General features: G+C 38.4%; 1 protein-coding gene across 1 annotated transcript in view; it reads right to left on the reverse strand.

Moving 5' to 3' along the window:
* USP24 (ubiquitin specific peptidase 24) overlaps window positions 1–19,847 on the reverse strand; it is a 4,679,666-nt gene that overhangs the window by 733,512 nt on the left and 3,926,307 nt on the right. Inside the window, exon 55 of the mRNA XM_044085508.1 lies at window positions 17,539–17,635. Coding sequence (XP_043941443.1) covers window positions 17,539–17,635 — 97 coding nt within the window. The remainder of the gene's footprint in view (window positions 1–17,538; window positions 17,636–19,847) is intronic.

Here is a 19,847-nt window from a genome sequence, read left to right on the forward strand (position 1 = left end):
TTTTGAAAAGAAAGTTGCCAAGGATAACCATTAGGCCTTCTATGGCTACATCAAAAACCTAAATGGCAACGCTCAGGTCTGTTCTGAGCTAGTACAAAATGGAACAAAATACACTGACCCTTCTGACATTGCCAACATCTTGGCTGACAGGTGCAGTGCAAATTTCTCCCCCCCCCCCCTCACCACCTACAGGGCCTATTACCATTTCAGGGGATTGTGCAAGTCCAATTATTACTGATACGTTGGTTAACAAGGCTCTATCTAAAGCTAAAAACACTGCCTCCATGGGACCAGATGGTGTCCCAGGCTGTGTCATACGCGAGCTCCAAAAGGAATTAACCCCCCATCTTAATACCCTGTTCAGTCTCAGCCTCTCCACAGGATATCTGCCCAGAGAATGGCGCACGGCAACGGTGGTCCCGCTACACAAAGGTAGGGCCACAACTGACCCTGGGAACTACCGACCAATAAGCCTGACCAGTCTGATCTGTAAGGCTATGGAGCGAATCATTATGGGACTCATAAATGGAGAGATTGGGAACCTCCAGTCGCTGGACCCCACACAGTTCGGCTTCGTCAAAGGCAGATCATACCTCCTGAACCTGGTGGATTTCTTTGAGACAGTTACTCAGGCTATAGATAAGGGAAAGGAGGTATACACGGTTTACCTTGACCTTACTAAAGCATTTGACACCATTCCACATTCGGGTATTATTGATAAGCTCACCAGCCTGGGCATAAATCCTTATGTCACAAGATGGATCGCAAACTGGCTTTCAGACAGATCCCATAAAGTAAGAGTAGCGTGATCTATGTCCGAATCCAGACCAGTAACGAGTGGTGTGCCTCAGGGCTCTTTCCTGGGGCCCCTCCTGTTTGGCATATACTTCTCAGAAGTACAGGCAAGCACGGAAGGGCTGTGGCTAAGTTTGCAGATGACTGCAAACTGGGTGCTATAATAGAGTCTCCGGCTGACATGGAGATCCTCCAGAAGGGCCTAAATGAGACTGATGCATGGTGTTAAAGCCATGGTCTCAAACTAAATGCAAAAAAATGCGTAGTAATCCCCTTTGGAAAAAAACAGAGTACCCGCAAACTACAACATAGGAGGTAATCCCCTGAAATCTGAAGAAGAAATAAGGGATCTAGAAACCCAAGTAGATAGCCAGCTTTCCTTTGATAACCATGTTGCCAAAGTGGTTAGAAAATCCTAAATCCTTCTATGTGACCCATCTGATCATGAAAGGGTTCGCATCAAGATCTAAGGATGTAATGGTGCCCCTCTACTCTTCCCTCATCAGACCCATTATTGAGTACAATGCACCAATTGGAATGTACCTGGCTAGACATCTCCAGCAGCTGGAGAGACCACAGAGGTACCTAACCAAGAGGATTACTGGCCTCAAACAGTTGCCTATGCAGCACAATTGAAAAAGCTAAGACTGTTCTCTGCTGCATACTGCTTTCTCAGAGGCGATCTCTGTCTAACGTACAGAGCCATGTCCAACCCAGAATTGTTGAACATGCTCCATCTTAGCAAAACCAAATCTACTCGAGTTACACGCTCTAGGGATATAAACCTCAACACAACAATGAATAGAACATGCTGGAGGGATAGATTCCCTTCGCAGAGACTTCTCTTACTATGGAACAGGGTCCCGATCTACATAAGACAGAGCCCCTCACTATCACTCTTCAAGAGGAACCTTGATGAGTGGATGGGTAACAGAAAGTTCACACCGGGGATCACACCAACAGCACTACTAGATAGGGGCCAAGGGTACTAGCTGCTAGTACAAGGGTCTAGGGAACTACTAAAGGGGTGGTGAATACCACACAACATGGCTGGGCTAATATATGCCTTCGGGCAGATAGCTCAGTACCAACCTATGAACATATACTTGCAGAATGCTAGGCACCAAAAAAAGCAGTTGGTAATAAGATAAGAAAACAGCCATTAACTCTGCAGATGCATGAAAGAATCCTTGTAAATTTCACTTGTAGCACACTATTCATACCGCTCATGAATGATGGCTTGCATTTGCAGAATTCCTGTCTCCCAATGACAGCATTTGGTAATGAAAAAATAGCTACTGATTTTGCATATACAGCAATGCTACCTACCATTGTACATGCATTTCATCCTATTTGTTTAAAACCCCTTGCCTATAGCTTAAACAAAGGACGCTGTTGTACATGCTATGTATGCTTGTCCTTTCTTCACTTTTTTCCATTTATAATATGGTGATGGTGAAATCTGAAACTGGATGAAGGAGGGGGATATGGGGTAGGTTTGATGTACAAGAGTACTGATATAGTAGTGGGAAAGGTTGCAATGGATGGGGCACAGTTTAGTGTTATAAGTATGTGTTATGATTCTGAGTTTCAACTGCAGTGTAGCTAAGGATACATTCTTACTCCTTTGAAGGCCTTTCATTACAGTTTTGTCTGTACACTGTAAATTTTTAATTTCTAATGGGAAGAAGCAGGAAGGAGGAAATATCAAGGAACAACAAATTGACTTGTAAATTTCTGAGCTGGAACAGAGCCCTGACCAAGGCCCAGGAAACTACAGTTCTATTAGTGGCTTGGACACTTGACAATGCAGGCGGGGGAGGATGGGACATGAACATCCTAAGAGGAAGAAGTGAGTGTATGCTTGCATGGTCTGATTTCCCTGATAGTGCCTGGAAAAAAACCTGTGTGATGCTGTGAATGAATAAAGAGGGCATCCTGCTGACATCAGCCCCCTGTAAAAGTGAGAGAGACTGTAGCATTACTAGCACTGAAGCCCAATTCATGACTCACCTCAGGGCAATGCTTGGAGAATGCAGGAGGAGAATAGGACCTTCATAAAACCCAAATCACCCTCAAGGCTGCCTTAATGAGGACGAACTGACCCTAGACCCAATGATGAGGAATGGATGGTCCAATTGGCTGGATGGGAACTAATGATCTACAGTAAGCAGGGCCATAACTCTCAACTTTATAGAGTTTCACAGAATTTTCATATTTTTGCCTCATATGTGTGGTCCATTTTTCATAAGATTGTGGTTTTCTGGCAAATTAGTAGCAAATCATTAAAGACTGATGTTAGAAAATAATGAGACATTTGAGTTTCAGACTTCATATTCTTGAGAAAATTTATGCCAATGCAGAACCTGTTATTCTATCAAACTTTCTAAGTTCGAAAGAGCAATATTTAAAAATGTTCCCTATTTTTGAGCCTTTGTCTTACTTTTATTTATGGCTTTGCCAGATTTCTTGCTCGAAGAGGTTAAGAGGTATGAGCAGGGTGCAAATCTGAAAAACAAATGAATGCACTTGGAACTCTGGATGCTTGGAAACAGAACAGGGAGACCACTATTAGAAGCAGAGGGGGGAGATAAAAACCCAAAAGTGATTCAGACAATTATTATAATTACTGCATGGCTGGCAGCTAATTACAGAGGATTTTTGTGTTCTTAAGGAAATATAAACTGTGACTCATGCTAAACAGAAATAAAGCTTAAAAAAGCATGGTCTATTGATAAACACCATAAAAATAACAATATTCTAGACAGCTTAGGACTCTCTTTTTTTAAAACTCAAAATCAGATCAATTAAAACTAAATATTTTTCCAAGCAACAAGACAACCAACTACCATCAACTCCTCAGAGACTACTGTCACCCAATTTAATACACATTTCATTCACTCTGTACTCTCCCTACTTAGCAAACAAGCCCTCCAGTCTCACTATCCTAAACAGTACTAATCACCGCCAAAATCCTTTTGCCCTCCAACCCAGTTTTCTACCTCTTCTATCAAAACACCTCCTAAAACTAAAAAATTACACCAGACATGCTGACAACCTGCCACCAGAGTATCTCAAAATCACTGCAGGTGCTATTGCTTACCCTGTATCCATACTCATAATCCAATCAGTTTAGGAATGCTATGTCCACTCAGTCTGGAAAAAAATCCCACATCATATCTCTACATAAAGGGGAACATCCACAGACCTCAGCAATTACCATCCTATAGCTGTTCTACCTCCACTCTCCAAAATATTAGAATGAAGCATATTCCCAGCTCCTATACCATCTTCACAATAAAAATCTCCCCTCTAATCTCAACACAGTTTCCTGACTCACCACAGCATCACTACTATTCTACCTCATTTTTACTGAAATCATAAATGCTAATAGAAACACAGGCAATCTAGTATATTTTCCCTTTTCCTAGACATGTCAAAAGCATTTGCCACAGTTTCACACCAACACCTGCTCCATGAACTATCCTTCCTACGACTCTCCCATTCATCCCTTAGCTGGTTCTAAAGCTATCTCAGCAACAGACTCCAGGCTATAAAATGGAACTGAGATCTCTCCCTGTCTGTCCCTGTTGGAGTACCTCAGGGATCTATTCTCGGCCTGTTAAAATTTAAGATATTCACTAATAATCTTCACAAAGCAACCAAAGAAGCCCCATTGAAATTACAAAACTATTTGGTCCAATGGTTTGAATTTACAGTTGGATTTAAATGTGTAGGACACAAGATTGGGTGTTTTCTCTTGTTGTGCACATATCCCATTGCATTCGAATTATATGTGATAAAAATAATTTATTAATACATTGAATACAATTTTGAAAGTGTATATGTATTTTAAAGTGTTGTTGATATTAAAATTGTGGTGGTGAAGTGTTAGTAGATATTGTTGATTTTCTCTTTTTTTGGTATATTTAAAATGCATTATAATGTGTACATAAAACTCAATTGCACTTTACGGTGGGGCAAATGCATGTTGGCAAATTGTGTGTAATTGAATCATTGGATAATTCAGGTAGTTATAAAATAAGGCTATCTGAAGGATGTGATTGTTCCCTGGAAGGCAAACAGCCGAGGTACTAGGAAGTATCAGTAAAATCTGGATAGCTGTGGACTGCGGCTCTGTTGTGTTTTTTTTACTATTTGAACTTTATCTGCCTTTGGGCAGTCAAGTGTTTTGTTTAAACTGAAAAACAGCAAGCTGTAAGGCGAATGAGCCCATGGTGCTGCAAATATGTACTTCCTGTGGACTTAAGGGAAATGAATGGGGGGGCTTACTGGTTCCTTGGGTCAGTTTAATGAATATGGGGATGTAAGGTGGGGATGTTCCACCAACGTGGATGGAAGTGAGCATCTCAGGCATACTAAAGAAAGATGCAGTGCTGTCTTCCTAGAAGATGCTCAGGGTTTGTATAAAATCTGTTGCTGAGTTTAGATGCCAAGAAGGCATAAGGCACAGTGGGGGTCTTATGAAGAATGGGATTTTCCAAAACGTTTGTGGAATTACTGAAGAGGAGTTAAACCAGTTATGTGGTAAAAAGTGAAAATAATGGCTCAGTTTAATGAACAAGCTTCACCTTGTTAGAAGCACCTGTGGCAGGAATGTCATAGCTTCTAGTACTATAGATTGAGCCTTTGTTGGCTCATATCCAACAATCAGTGGTACAAGAGCATGTGGGGAAAAGCAATAGCTGATTTTTTTTGATAACACTGACTGACCTGCAAAATTATTTTGAAGGCTGCTTCATTTGTTAAATGAATTCAGTCATTTTTTGAGGTGTAAGGCCAATGCAGACAGCCAAAAAAATAAATTTTAGAACATCTAATGATTTCGGTACATTATCCGTTTTTGAGATGTCCAAATAGCTATGCACTTTGGTACTTTTTTGTTACATATGGTTCCAAGTGCAATGGAAATAACCTATCAAGCTCTAAAGAGAAATTAAACTCCTCCACAAGTGGAAGACCTGACATCACAGAATCAAGAGTGGGTTGAAGCACTTTGGACAGTCATTTTACTCCAAAGTTTATATTTAGATGAGATTTTTTGACCCCTTGTTCCTCAGAATTATCAATATTGAAGAAATGGATGATGGACTTTATATGAGCAGCTGAATGCTCTTGAATAGAATAGTAGAAACTATTACTGATGAAATGGATGGGGGCGGGGTTGGGAATCCTGGATGTGATGCATGACATTCAGGCTATATGATTAAATATCTAGTTTCTGTGACTACAGCACACGGTTACATCAGCTTAGAAGGGGATTTAGAGAAGTTGGGAATGACTGTAGGTTCACATTTGGTTAACTGGGAGAATATACCTCTAAAAGGAAATATGGCACCTTTGTTATGAGTAATTTGAAAGATCAGTTTTAAAAAAGGTTCAGAGGTAAGGTGTGAAGTAGGTGGCTTACTGAAGTGACTCCTATGGATTCACGACCTGAAGACAGAAGACAGGGGAATTTATTCTAGAAGTGGAGCAGAAATGAAAAATGCTTAAAATGCTGGCACAGGCTTTGAGGAGAAGGAATATCATCATTAGAGAAAATAAAGGCAAAGTTTAATCCAGCTGAAGCAGACAGAATGTGCAAAGGTTATTACAAGAAAGAAAATTAAAATCAGGGGAGGATCAACGTGGCTTGTCTGTGAGTGCTAGAGTAGGTAATAAGAGCTAGAGGCTTGTGGGTTATGAAGAAAGTACTGGAAAAGCTTATAAGGTATTACTGGATTTTAAAAAGCCACTGGACATGAAATTAATAAACAGATGGACCATGCTTTTTGGTGCTCAACATATGAGAGATGGTTGATGGCGAATCTTTTCACTATCCAGGTACTTCACAGAGTTTCACAAGTTCCACATTTTTGCCTTAAGTGCCTTCACTGCCATTTTTGTACCCAATTTTCCTTCAAAGGTGAGCATCAAACCCTGCACCTTGTGTCTGTGAGGAAAAATCTAAACGAGTTAGCTGCAGTAAACCACCAAGAACACTGTTACTAAATTCATAGAATAATAAGTCCGCAGTAGTAGAAAGGTACACTTAACCATTATGCCAACCACAAGACTATATTACCCCACATAGGACTTGAATCCACAATCCCTGGCTTAAGAGGCCAATGATGCATCCACTAGGCCATTAGGACATACTGAATTTGTATTTTATATGTTTTCCCAGAACTAGGTTATTAGGAAAAAAAATACAACGTGATAAAGGATGGATGGGAAATATAAAATGTATTCCAGGACTGCCCCCTGTAATACTAATGGACAGAGGTACCTAAATGCTTTATCCCATGCAATGGTCCCCCTCATATTATCTATGGGATGATCCCAGTTATTCTCATTAAGGCTAATACATAATTATCCACCATGGGTAAGGGACCTCTAACCAAATGGGACAGGTTAATTTAAGCACAAAAAATGAAATTGGCAAGGTTTAAAAGGGCCTGCAAGGGCAGCTAGACTAGTACTTTCCTACAAACCTGTAAGCATTACATCAGCAGGGCTAGAAATTTAGATGAAGAAAAGTTGTTTTGTGGGGCTGTAATAGTGTGTGGCTCTGTGTACTGGATATCTGGGGATGAATATTGCAATACTTTAAGTATTATGCTATGATAACGGACAGTCAGCAATTATTGTAGCTTTTTGTCATGTTTTGTGTACAGCTACTTAGTAAAAGTGAATAAAAAAATCCTGAAGTATTCTGCATACATAGCTGGCTGTGGCTTTTGTAGAATGAGTTGTAACAGGGGCTTGAAGCACCATGTTGTGGATGTAATAACAAAAGGTAAACTGTGCCAGCCACTTTGATATCTTCTTGATAACAGGCAAAATCCTCCTAAACTTTCATGAAGGATGAAAGAATTTTGTTAGTCCTTCAAAAGTAGTATCATAACTATTTGCAAACTTTTTAAAGAGTGTAGTTAATGCTCTCCAGCATTCTGGTACATAGGGTAAAACAGTGGTATATGATTCAACTGGTTTAAGGAAACAGGAAATACCACATCTGATCATAAAAGCACATCTAGTTTTTAAATACACTCGTATTATGAAATACTGCATATTAAGCTTTACACACTACAGTATCAGTTCAGAGATTCTTCTTCACAAAATACCTGCTACAAAAGTGCTTGTTCAAAGGCTGGCAACTTTCTAACAAATTCTCTTCTGGGAAGGTGACATTTGTCTTCTTGGAGGTCTTAATTGCAGAACTTCTTTAAGCAAACCAACTACAGTATTAGCTACCACCTGCAGGATCATAGGCTGGTACTGCAAAGACATGCGCTTTGAAGAGTAGCTACATTAGCTTAAATGGTAAGACTGAAATCGCCCAACAATCTTGGAACTGGGTAGCTAAATAAGTGCAATTCTGGTGTTTTTGTCCTTTATGAAAGTCCCGCCCCAACCCTACCCACCCACCCACACGCTTTCCAACTTATTTTTGTTAACCTGATTAGTCCAACTAGACATGAGGTACTTTTAAGGAAGACCCCCAGGAGACATTTATACAGATGTGGGGAACTTGGCCAAAACACTCTGGAAACTTCCAGGACTTTCTAATACAACTGCAATTATAAAAACAGTTTAAGCAATAAACATTTTTTTTACTTAAGACAGTATTACATCTCAATAATCTTGTGACTCTTTATTATATGGGTATGAGATATAACCTTTTTAACAAAACTGAGAAAATGCCCTACTCTCTTCAGTAACGGCCATTGGATCCTTTACAACTACCTGAGTTACTAACAACTGGGTAGAAGGGACTTCAGTGTCTTATCTTCGTCAGATAAGACACTCCTCCAGCATTCTCATTTAAACAACACAATCCTCCACTGTACGCTGGGGGAGTGTATTACCTGATGAAATCCATAGTTGACCGTTACTGGACGAAAGCGCTAATAAAGATACTCCAGTTCATGCTGCTATTATTTTAGTGACCTCAGATGTGTTTTTAGATTTTGGACTGTTGGATTCTGCAGGTGGACTGTTTGGTTCTTGGCATTTTCAGAAACAGTATCTTATTCTCAGAGAAGCAATGACAGATTGGAAAGAACATTTCAATTCATTTTTAGGGCCAGTAAAGAAAAAGTGACAGTTACAGGCTAGTACTAGAGTCAAAACTAGCATAAGTATTTACCATTCTGGAAGCACATGCAGTGTATGGTACACACCAGAAATGATAGTCAAGTTTGATTTACAGAGTAAATGGTTTACATTTACAAATATGGCAGAAGTGTATTCAGGTAAATTAGTGACATCACAACATGAACTATTTCAAGCTCAACTTTCAATTTCAAGTTATGCTTTCAGACAAATATGTAACAATACCAGATTTCAGCTTATGCTTTCCATCTGTGTTCAGATGATATTGGCAGGAAATGTATTCCTTTAGCATTAGTTTAGTTCACTTCCAGAATACAGTAAACTCTCAGTTAACTAGCACCCACGGGGATTGGTAGATGCTGGATAACTGTAGTTTCTGGTTGCTTGAGAGTTGCTATTAAAAATAGGCCTAATACTGTACCCTATTACTATTTGTTTGGTTTGACTTGTTCTCAGGTTGGTGGGAGGGGGAATTTCTTCCCATCTTCCTTTATAAAATTCTAGAATTCTAAAAATATAAGGTATTTTTCTGCAGGGTTAAAACAGAAAGTGCAACACATGAAAACTGTACTGTACTTCTTCGATTTTTTTTTTTTGCTGGTTGCTTGAGCTGGTTAACTGACAGTTTCTGTGTAACATTTACACAGTTATTTCAGATGTTCAGGGTAAATATCACTTTAGTATAAATTTCAGTCGTTTCATTATTTTAACTGTTCAGTAGAATACATTTCAGTCAGATTTCAGAGTAGAACATTCATATTCAGTTATACATTTCTAACAGCGTAACTAGACATTTTCCAACATGCAGAAATAGTATGCATATGTAACTAGAGCAGACTTTGCAAAATTACATCACACCTTAGGGTGAAGCGACAGAAGTATTTGTAACAGGTTTATCAATGTAAGTTACATTAGTAATTATTTAATAAACACAAGGCATATAGGTCAGGCTTAATTTGTTACAGAATACAGTGCATATAACAATGATTGCACATCAGACAAAGTTAAAATGAAACTGACAGGATATGCAAAGCTATAGATCTGAAAGGCAGAAAGCATATGTTTTAGTAAATGTACTTCTACTATTACAGGGCACAGATATTTACAGGATATTTGAAACAAATTTAAAATGCAGACATCTGTCACAGCATAAAGATCAAAAAGGTAAATGTATAGGATTATTAGTTAACACTTTAAAAAATCTAGCTGAAGAATTACAGAAACATGTTAACACAATATATGGTAATTATGCTTCAAGACATATATATAGGTATAAAAAAGAGAGTTACTAGATGGCTATCACCAAATTAGTATGGATCTTGTTACACAAAATATTTAATACCAGTTATAAAACATGTTAAAAATGTTCCGAGATATAATTAAATTGCAAAGTTAAGAGCCATCAGTGATCATTAAAGTATCCTTTGCTGACTACAATGAAAGATATAGAAAATAATTAAAAAAGCAAATGCCAGTTCAGTGATTTCAAAGACAATTAATTATTAGAAGAGATATATTTTGCCTGAATAAATCCTATATACACACAGTTAACAGACTAGATATTGCATAGGACTGAAAATGCAGCCACATTAAGGTCAGACCTTTATCTTCATGTATATTTCATAAACTACAGAAGTAGATCCCTATCCAGTTATCTCAGGAGGAGAGGCAAGATCAGGTCTCACTTAAACGTAGTTTGTTAGACATAAAAACAGTATTCAGTTTACATATACCTATAAATGCAGCCATATTAAAGCAGGCTTATATCTTCATTTTATATTCGACATTTAACATGCAGTTTTATTGAATGCAGCTTTAATAGAAAGGAATGTTTCAATGAAGGATATAAATGAGCTTAAAGAAAAAAAAACCTTCACTCAAGAATACTGATAAGAAAGTTTTGAAAAAGAATACTGATAAGAATAAAATGTGCTAATAGAATGTGCAATACACCGAGTACAAGCAGATCTTATGGTACAAGGCTTTGGAACCAAATTTAAAGAGGCATTAAAACTTGTAGGACATGTACAGGGTTTTGGTATTAGCTTATAAATACCTGGTCTTCAATGACCTGTTTGGATACATGATGTCATTATTCTTTCAGGAAAATCTGGCTAAGCTTAGAAAGACCCCCAGGGTCATTATACTAGTAGCAATCTCTGACTCTACGAATTAGGAGACATACTTCAGACAGAGAAATCAATAAGTTGGTTCAGAATGATATGCAAAATGTCACTGCAATGCAGTCCACGAAGTTCGGTACGGACACGAGACTGAGTGTACAAGTTAGATCAAATATCCAGCATTCAAGAAATTATGGAAAGTAGAGCAGTTGGCATTAATTCTGCCATTAAGGAGGAAAAAAACAATTCTGAGTACAGAAGCTAAGGATAGTATAATGAGTGCAGAAGCTACAGACAGTACAATTCAGTTTATCTGCACTGTTGTTTAAGACAATAAGATTTGATTTGGATATTGTTGACATCTACCTCCAGTCTATGCTGCTACTACATTACAAACCACCTTCCTCAGATCTTGTGTGCAGTCTTTTATTCTGAAAGATACAAGAAGATGTGGCACATAAGAGAGAGACTGGCACTTGATCAGCACAATTATGGGTAATCAAAAGGTAAACACATTCATTCCAGCTTCATTACAGTATTTTATAGTTTCATTACAGTTCCTTCAGTTCTTACAAAAGCGAGCCAACCTTCGATGGGGGGAGGGCAATATTTACAGTTAAAATGAGTCCCAAAACTCCACAGCAACCTTGAAAACCTACAGTTGTTCATCAGCAGAAAGACTACATGCATTTTACAGAGCAGCAGTGTTCCTTCAGGACATTACTTCAGAAAAATCTACAGTAATGTACTGAAGAACTTCAAACTCTCTAAGGTACTCATATAAAGGACATTATCCAATTAACAGCAATGTATCAGAAAACCTAACAATCTTCACAGAAGACGACAAACTTTTAAGTATTTAGTGTGATGTCGCAAAGCCAAGGAAGTCCTTAAATGGTAGAGTTCAAAGAAGCTGCACGACACCTAGCCACCTTCTCAACACCCCTTCAACTTTCCTTATAACACCACTCATTTTATTACAATGCATTTTCTAGCTAAATCAGACTGTACATATCAAAGAAGTTTACAGACTTCTACATTAAAGGGATCAGTAAATGTAAATAGTATAGCTATGTCAGACAGTGCTTCTACAGTAAAGGCATCAGTAAATATTTTAAAGTTAAAAACTGGGTAAAGCAGTCTAAAAAAATTGTGTTGAAGAAATGCTCATTTAAATTTCAATGTTATTAGTTCAGGAATGTTAAATCTTTCTAGATGCAAAAGGGTTAAAATACAGAAGCAAACTTTAATAAGTGAGGTAACTGATGTACTTTCTCATAACTTGCAGTATAAATTGGTGTTTTTAGAAATGACAGTATATTCACCTTTTATTATCAGTACAGTTTCAGATTTTAACATGCAAGTTGTAACAAATTCTAGATTACAGTCTGCAGAAATCAGGGTAAATATTGCAGCACGTGTAATTCAAAATGCAAAGTCCCAGTACTACAAACACTGATCAGCCTGACATAAACACAACTAGTGTACTTTCCATGCAAGTGGTCAAGCCTAAGAGTTTGATGGATTTTTCCTGCTCCTCTCCTTGTTAAGAGGTACTACTCGCATCATTTTCAGTACTTGTATGCTTCTGTACTGGCTAGTGATATGACGAAGATACTTTTAGGGATCTCCAAGCACAACAATCAGATTCACAAGGATCTTCGAGAACAGACCATGTGGTCTTTGTGAAATACTCCTCCCTTTGGGAAATCACCTTAAGTTGGCCAAATGCCTCTCCACTGCCTACTGCTCAATTGTGTCCTACATCCACTGCTCTTCCCCAATCTCCTCCATCATTTCTAGTACAAGTGCCTCCCACAATGTTCTCTCTGAAGAAGGCAGAAGCAAAGAATTAGATTAATGCTGCTGTTTTTTTTTTTTTTACTTGTTTTCTGTGATCTCCAATCCATCCTTGTTCAGCCTGTCCAAGTCTGTATTCCCCTTCCTCTTTTCTTCTGTTTATCAAGAAATGGACAGGTTTGGTATCTCTCTTTCTCCTGTTACATACCTACAAAAACAAACAAAACAAGAACATTTCTGTATACCTTTCCTGACCTCTTCTACCAACTCTCTTTCAACCTGTACTTTTGTGGTCCTTTGGCTTCCTTCTTCATTCTCTGCCTCATTCATCTCTGTTCCACTTCTTGTGTGTCCTATCTCTTTTAATAACTTCCAACCTCACAATCCAGTCTGGATAAACTGTCCTCCACCTTTTTATCTTTTCCATAAAATATATCCAAAACCCTGAGTATTTTGTCTTCAGTCCCATTCTCACAGCCTTGGTCAGTACCTCAGAATGGCTTAAGACAACAAACTAATGTACGACTTTCTTCTCGAAATTCATATATTCACTAATGAAAATCCATTATCATTACTTTTGTGCTTACCTTTTCCACAGAGTAGTGTGCTGATGTTTGGCTAATGGCAGCTGCACGTGGACATCCTTGATTGCCGAATTTTGTCCTTTCCAGTACACTCCTACACCAGCTGGCTAAATGCTTTAGTCCAAGACCACAGTTAAATCTTATTCACTTCTCTGTCCTAGAACTCATCTCTCAGTTTGTTCTTGGCAGACTTGCATCCCCCCCAAGTAAAGCCGCTTTCAATTTAGAAATGCCAATACAGAAAGAATGCAGGAGCTAAATGATCGGGCCCCCTAACACCTTTTGCCCATGGTGGCTTTCCCCTACCTTTGCTGTGCTTCTCTGTCCAAGAGCTGCAGGAAAATACTGTGGTCACTGTTGCTTTCATTGTCCTAATAATCAAATATCAAATCTGTACACAGAAATTGGATGTCGTTTTTTGGGTAGACATGAACTGCTGTACATGAAAGTATGGGCCACTACATGATCACAGTTGAATAAAAGTGATATGGCTTGTAAGGGGCAGTGTAGGTGTCTACAAACAGCAAGCTAAAATATGTTACTGTGGCCATTGAATTTTTTCTCAATGAGGCATAAGTATACAGAATGCGGGCACCATTTTTTGGAAGCAGACAGTATAGGAAAGCAAAAGGCATTTACGAATCACTTCTGAATTATTATTGATATGGTTTGCTGGGGCGAATGGGTACAGTATCTGTCAAACAGCAACATGGCCATTACATTAATGCAATGCATTTAGTCAGAGATTATGCACTTTCGAAGAAGGGACACACATTTTACTGGTACAATGTTTGCATGTGCTTTTTACCCAACTACCTTAACTCCCTGAATTATTTTAAACTGTAAAATGGCATAAGAGAAATTACATACGGCTACGTATATCAAATATAACATGTCCAGCATGTCAGAGGGATTTGTATACAGGGTATGACATAATATCCACCTTCCAAGGCTATGTGGCTACTGCATGCAAAGCCATGTGAAATTTATGTCCAGCATGTGTACTACGTCCTTATTGCACCAGAAACAAGAAAAATACTTTTTTAATTTTTCCAGGCAAAGGCAACATTTCTTTTTTTGTATGGAATGAAGATAACATTTTACATACTTACAAAGGAAGTCTATGCCATGTGAATCAGAATGAAGATGCAAGTGAAGTCACTGGGGAAAATAAAGCATTTGTGTGTGTGTGTGTACTTACACATCTTATTATAATTCCCAGAATTTTTTGCTGCATATTGCTTTCATCAGCTTGCACATGTCCTCTTATACAAAGTTAGCAAATCTAGCATTTCAAAGGCTTTTGTTGTCACAGTCTAACACAACTGACAATACTTAGTTTCCACCTGGGGGGCTATGTGACACCTTTAAAAAAAGATCAGGTAAAACTACTGGACAGAATATATTTATATGGACTAAGCTTTCATTATATAAAAAGTAAAAATCCTAAACCTTTCATCAGAAAATATATATTTCGTTTATAAAATATGATGAGTATAATGTCATACTTTCAATCAGTCATGGTGGTGATCTCATATTCAGCACTGATCTGCACTGAAATTCCTGACAGCAGAATAGAAGTTTGGGGTATATTTGGTAGCAGGTGTCCCTGTTGTTAGGAACTCTAAGTTTCAAAATGTAATATGAAAAGGAGATCAGGATATAGCCTTTCATAGATATGCACCAAAATCTTTGGGACATATGCCTTTAACGCCAGTGTCTGGCATTCTGCATTATACTCTCTTTCCTTTATTGTTGTTCTGCTGAACTTCTGCCTAGTATACAGAGCAAAATAATGGCTAGAATTACTTTGCTACTGAGTATTACATCAGAAGTAAAAAAACAAAAACTTTTTTTTCAATAGTTATACTCCATGGCTATAAAGCTATAAAGCTTTGCTTTCATGCAGCTTGAAGCTAAGGGGTCAAATTCAGATGTGCTGCATTGAAAGTGCTGTGGTTAGAACTGTAACCTTGGATATGTTTTGCAACTGTACATATCTCTGTTACTGCATGAGTGTCTCATAATGAAATCTCAAGGGAGGCCAGAGACACAACCTTTCAAAGACAGGATCTTTGGTGTTCTGTTTTTGACTTTTTCAAGCTGACAATCTCAGTATTGTAACCAAATCATATTGTTAATTTTCTCATGTAACAAGAACCAAAAATAATACTTTTTGTAAGAAAGAATAATATTTTATATTTTTATAAGTTAGAGCAAAATAAGTATATCTGACATATTCTGAAATACATGCGCATAAATGAGACTCTGCTGTCTACTTACTCAAAGTTATTAGGCTACATAAAACAAAAGTGAATCAGAGCGCCCTTGTCCTAGAAATTTCATAAGAATATCTTTTAGTAGTAGTTAGATTTTGCCATTTAAATTTAAGGTGGATTTCAGGCCAGAATGGCCTCTGTAAATTGACAGGTAACAAAACACCTGAAAACAAACGTATAGCTTTATATTCTCTTCAGAAAAAAAATACATAAAATCTGCAAAAAATAATACTGGTGTGATTTAAGACCTAAAAACGTGTGTGTGTGTCTGCACACAAGTAATCTTTTAACTCTGTTGATGTTAAAGCAGAAAAAAATAAAATGCATTTTTTTAATTAAATTTCAAAATGCAGTTGCCCATTTGTCTGTCAAGGTAGAAGCCCAGTTAATGAAGTCTTGAAGACAAAAAGTAAAATAATCAACAGAAAGCAGTATTCTGAGAAAAGCATAGCAGTTAATGGGTTAAGAATGTAAGCATGAAGGCTCTTTCATTAACAAAGAAAAGTATAACTTTCTAGTACAGTCAATATTATTTTGGCAACTATTTTTTTATGAGCAAATGGTGTTCATCAGGTAAAACTAGATCCAACAGATACAGATTTACAATTGCAAATACATCCTTCCATGTTGCAAAATGCTTATGTCAAAAGTCTGGTTAGAAAAATAAACAAGAGGTGACAACACACAGGAAGTTGTTCTAAAAGCTGCCCATTATAAGAAATTGAGACATTTTACTCAAGGCCACCTAAGACGTTCTATGCAGGTCTAACAAACTGATAGCAGAATGGATTTACTCCTAAGTAAGACATTAGGGACCTTGTGGTTTTACTTTTAGTTACAAAATTAAAGACCCTAAGTTCAGGGCTGATGTTAGGCATCAGAGGATCAAGCAGAAAAGAAAGTATCATGCACCTATGGTCATCCTCCACTGGAGGAAAGACCACAGGACCACAAGTTACCTTAAGTAGAGTCTTTTAAAAAGGGCTAAAGGTACAAAATGAATGTGACTTGCACTTTTACAAAGACATAAATAGTCATTAGTCTCCTGATGTGGTGACAGGTTATATTCCTTCCTTCCTTCTTTGCCTCACACAACTGGAGAAAATGGACACAAGACCTAGCAAATGGTCCCTACTGATGGAAGCACCAATTTCACCTAATATGTGGAACCAAAAAGTATTCTGCAGTGCTCCATGACAATCAACTATGCAGGACCCTACCAACTGTTCAGAAGTTACACTCTCTTTAATGACTCCCCCCTAAGGGTGTTAATGAGGGTGTCTATGACACAGAGCTTCTGGGAACAGTTCTACTGATGTGGCTGGGAAGCATACGTCCTGTCCAGAATTTCACAGAATGTCCAGAGATTTGTCTCATTTTTGGTCTAGCCTTCATAAAATCTGTGGTTTTCTGGCTAATCTCAGAGGATTGGCATCACTAAATAATGACAGATATTTCAGTTTTAGACTTCATATCTTTCAGAAAAATACATGTTAATGCACAACCTGCAATTCTAACAACGTTCTAAGTTGTTACAAGTAATATAAAATCTGTCCCAGATTTTTGGCCATTATCCCCCAATTATTTTTTTTTTGCTCCATTAGGAATTCTTTCATTAAGAAAGAAAGAGGCAAGAGGCAGAGGAAAAGCAAATAAATCAAAAGTCACTGTAACACAAGTTAACCTGCTAGCAAAACAAACAAAGCATACACATATTACATTCCAAAGAAATATTAAAGAATATGAAGGCATGCAGCTGTGATAAAAAACTTTCTGTTAGCATGTGCTATGTGCACATACATTTTTCTACAGCATTTATTGGAAAAATGTACTCACTGTTTCTTGATACATCAAGGCACTCTGTAAAGTTTTTTCAAAAACGGTGGCTACAGCAACACGGACATCCCTTACACTGCACTCCAACAAGAAGATCCTAAAAAATAATAATAAAACAAAACACTTTGTAGTGCTGCCTTTTTTTTTTTTTTTTTTGAACATTTAGCTTATTAAACTCACATGCTACCAAGTACAGCCTGGGACAGGACAGTACAATCAAGCACAATGGCATGACCTTACTGAATAAAAGAAAAGAAAACTGCAGAGATCATAAATTGAATGATGCAAGGTACAAAATGAACAAATGGAAAGGAATCCAAAAACACGTCTCAAACTATACCCACTTCAAAAGTCCATCAGACTTAGTGTTACATTTCATTCAGACATTGCAGCATTCATCTAAAGCAGAACTCTGCGCATGACAGATCCAAGATACAAAAAATACAGCTGTGAAAGGTACTTAAAAAGAGTTATGTATTTACCATAACTTGGCATCTGTGCTATCCAGTGTTATTAATCCTCACAGATGGGTCTACGATCCGACCTCGGATCCAAGCCGGCCACTTTTCAGACAGTTCCAGAGCTGAAGCTCCTCCCCTTCCCATAATCCTTTGATACCTTCTAATCCTCAGATCAAGTTTTCTAAATTAGATGAAACGGAGAAACAACATCTACAACAGAAGTAAATAAAACTTCTCGCCAGATCCAACCCACTTCAGCCTCACGAGACATACCAGAATGAAGGGGGAATGGAGGGTGGGAACGTGAGGAATAATGACACTGGATAGCACAGATGCCAAGTTATGGTAAGTACATAACTCTATCTGATGCTATCCATGTCAATACTCATCACAGATGGATCAGAGTCCCTAGCTACTATGTACCCCAGGGTGGCCTCAAGGAAGGATATGCCGGAGCACAGAGGAACCAAAGGAAGCCCTGTTCTTAGACACCAAATCCAATTTGCAATGCGAAATGAAGGTATGAGAATTAGACCAAGTCGCAGCAGCACAGATCTCATCAAGGGAAAGAAGGCCGATGAGATAGCAACATAGTTAGTGGAGTGGGCCTTAACTGGTCTGGATAGTTCTAAATTCTGACTAGCACAAATGAAGGAAATACAACCAGCAATCCACCTGGAGATAATCACTTTGGAAATTGCCTGACCCCTTCTGTTCTGAGAGAAAGCCACAAAAACTTGGTCCGACTTCCTAAACTCCTCAGTCCTTTTCAAATATTAATGGAATTGTCTGTGGACATCTAAACAATCCAAGAATTATCCTCCTTTATTAGAGTGATTAGGGAAGAACACCGGTAGTTGAACTGACTGAGATTTGCTTCAGAGGCCACTTTGGGGAGAAAAGAAGGATCTGATCTAAGAGACACCCTGTCCTTGTGAAAACTCATAAACGGGGCCTTAATACACAGAGCTTGTAGTTCCAAGACCCTCTTGGCAGAAGTAAAGGCTACTAAAAAGGCTATTTTCCAGGACAGGAATTTAATGTCACATGAGCTAGGAGGTTTAAATGTTTTTTGTGTTACAGACTGCAGCACAAAAGTCAAATCCCATGGAGGTGACGGATCCTTAATAGGAGGCCTAAGAAGAAAAACTCCTTTCATAAAGGCTTTGCACAACTTGGAAGAAAAGGTAGGCTCCTTGCTGACATGGAAATTAGAGATGGCAGCCAACTGGAGCTTAATGGTAGAGAAACTTGCCCCATCCTGAAAGAAGGAAGATAAGAAGAGCAAGATATCAGGAACAGGCACTGAAAAGGGATCTAGATTCCTTTGTCTGGCCCAAATGGAAAATCATTTCAACTTAGTGGAATGGAATACACTATTTTGGCTTCTCAAAAACTGTCTACAAAGAATGTTCCTCACAGGGGAAGGAAGCCTGCACTGTGTAAGGATTACTGGAACTGGAGAAACCATGTGGATAGATGAAGGGTCCGGAGAATGGGAAGTGGAAGCCGCCAAGGGTGGGAGATGAAATCCGGATTGGGATCCTGCAGTCAAGGTGGATACTTCAGATGAGATCTTAGGAAGGAGAACCACACCTGATAAGGCCAGAAAGGGGCTATGAGGATCAGAGAGCTCTACAGGCGACAAGATTTCTGTAAGACTTTGGGTATTAGGGGAATAGCAGGATAGGCATAGAGTAGATCCAGAGGCCAATCCTGAACAATAGTGCACCTGGCTGACACCCCTGATGGTGGAATCAGGGCAAAGTAATTGCTGCATTTTTGATTGGCTGGGGAAGTAAAAAGGTCACAGCATGGTTGAAGATCTGCCTCACAAATGACGGATCA

This window comes from Protopterus annectens, chromosome 10.part0 (genome assembly GCF_019279795.1).
Source record: "Protopterus annectens isolate FY-2018-M chromosome 10.part0, PAN1.0, whole genome shotgun sequence".
In the NCBI taxonomy this organism is placed as follows: Eukaryota; Metazoa; Chordata; order Ceratodontiformes; family Protopteridae; genus Protopterus; species Protopterus annectens.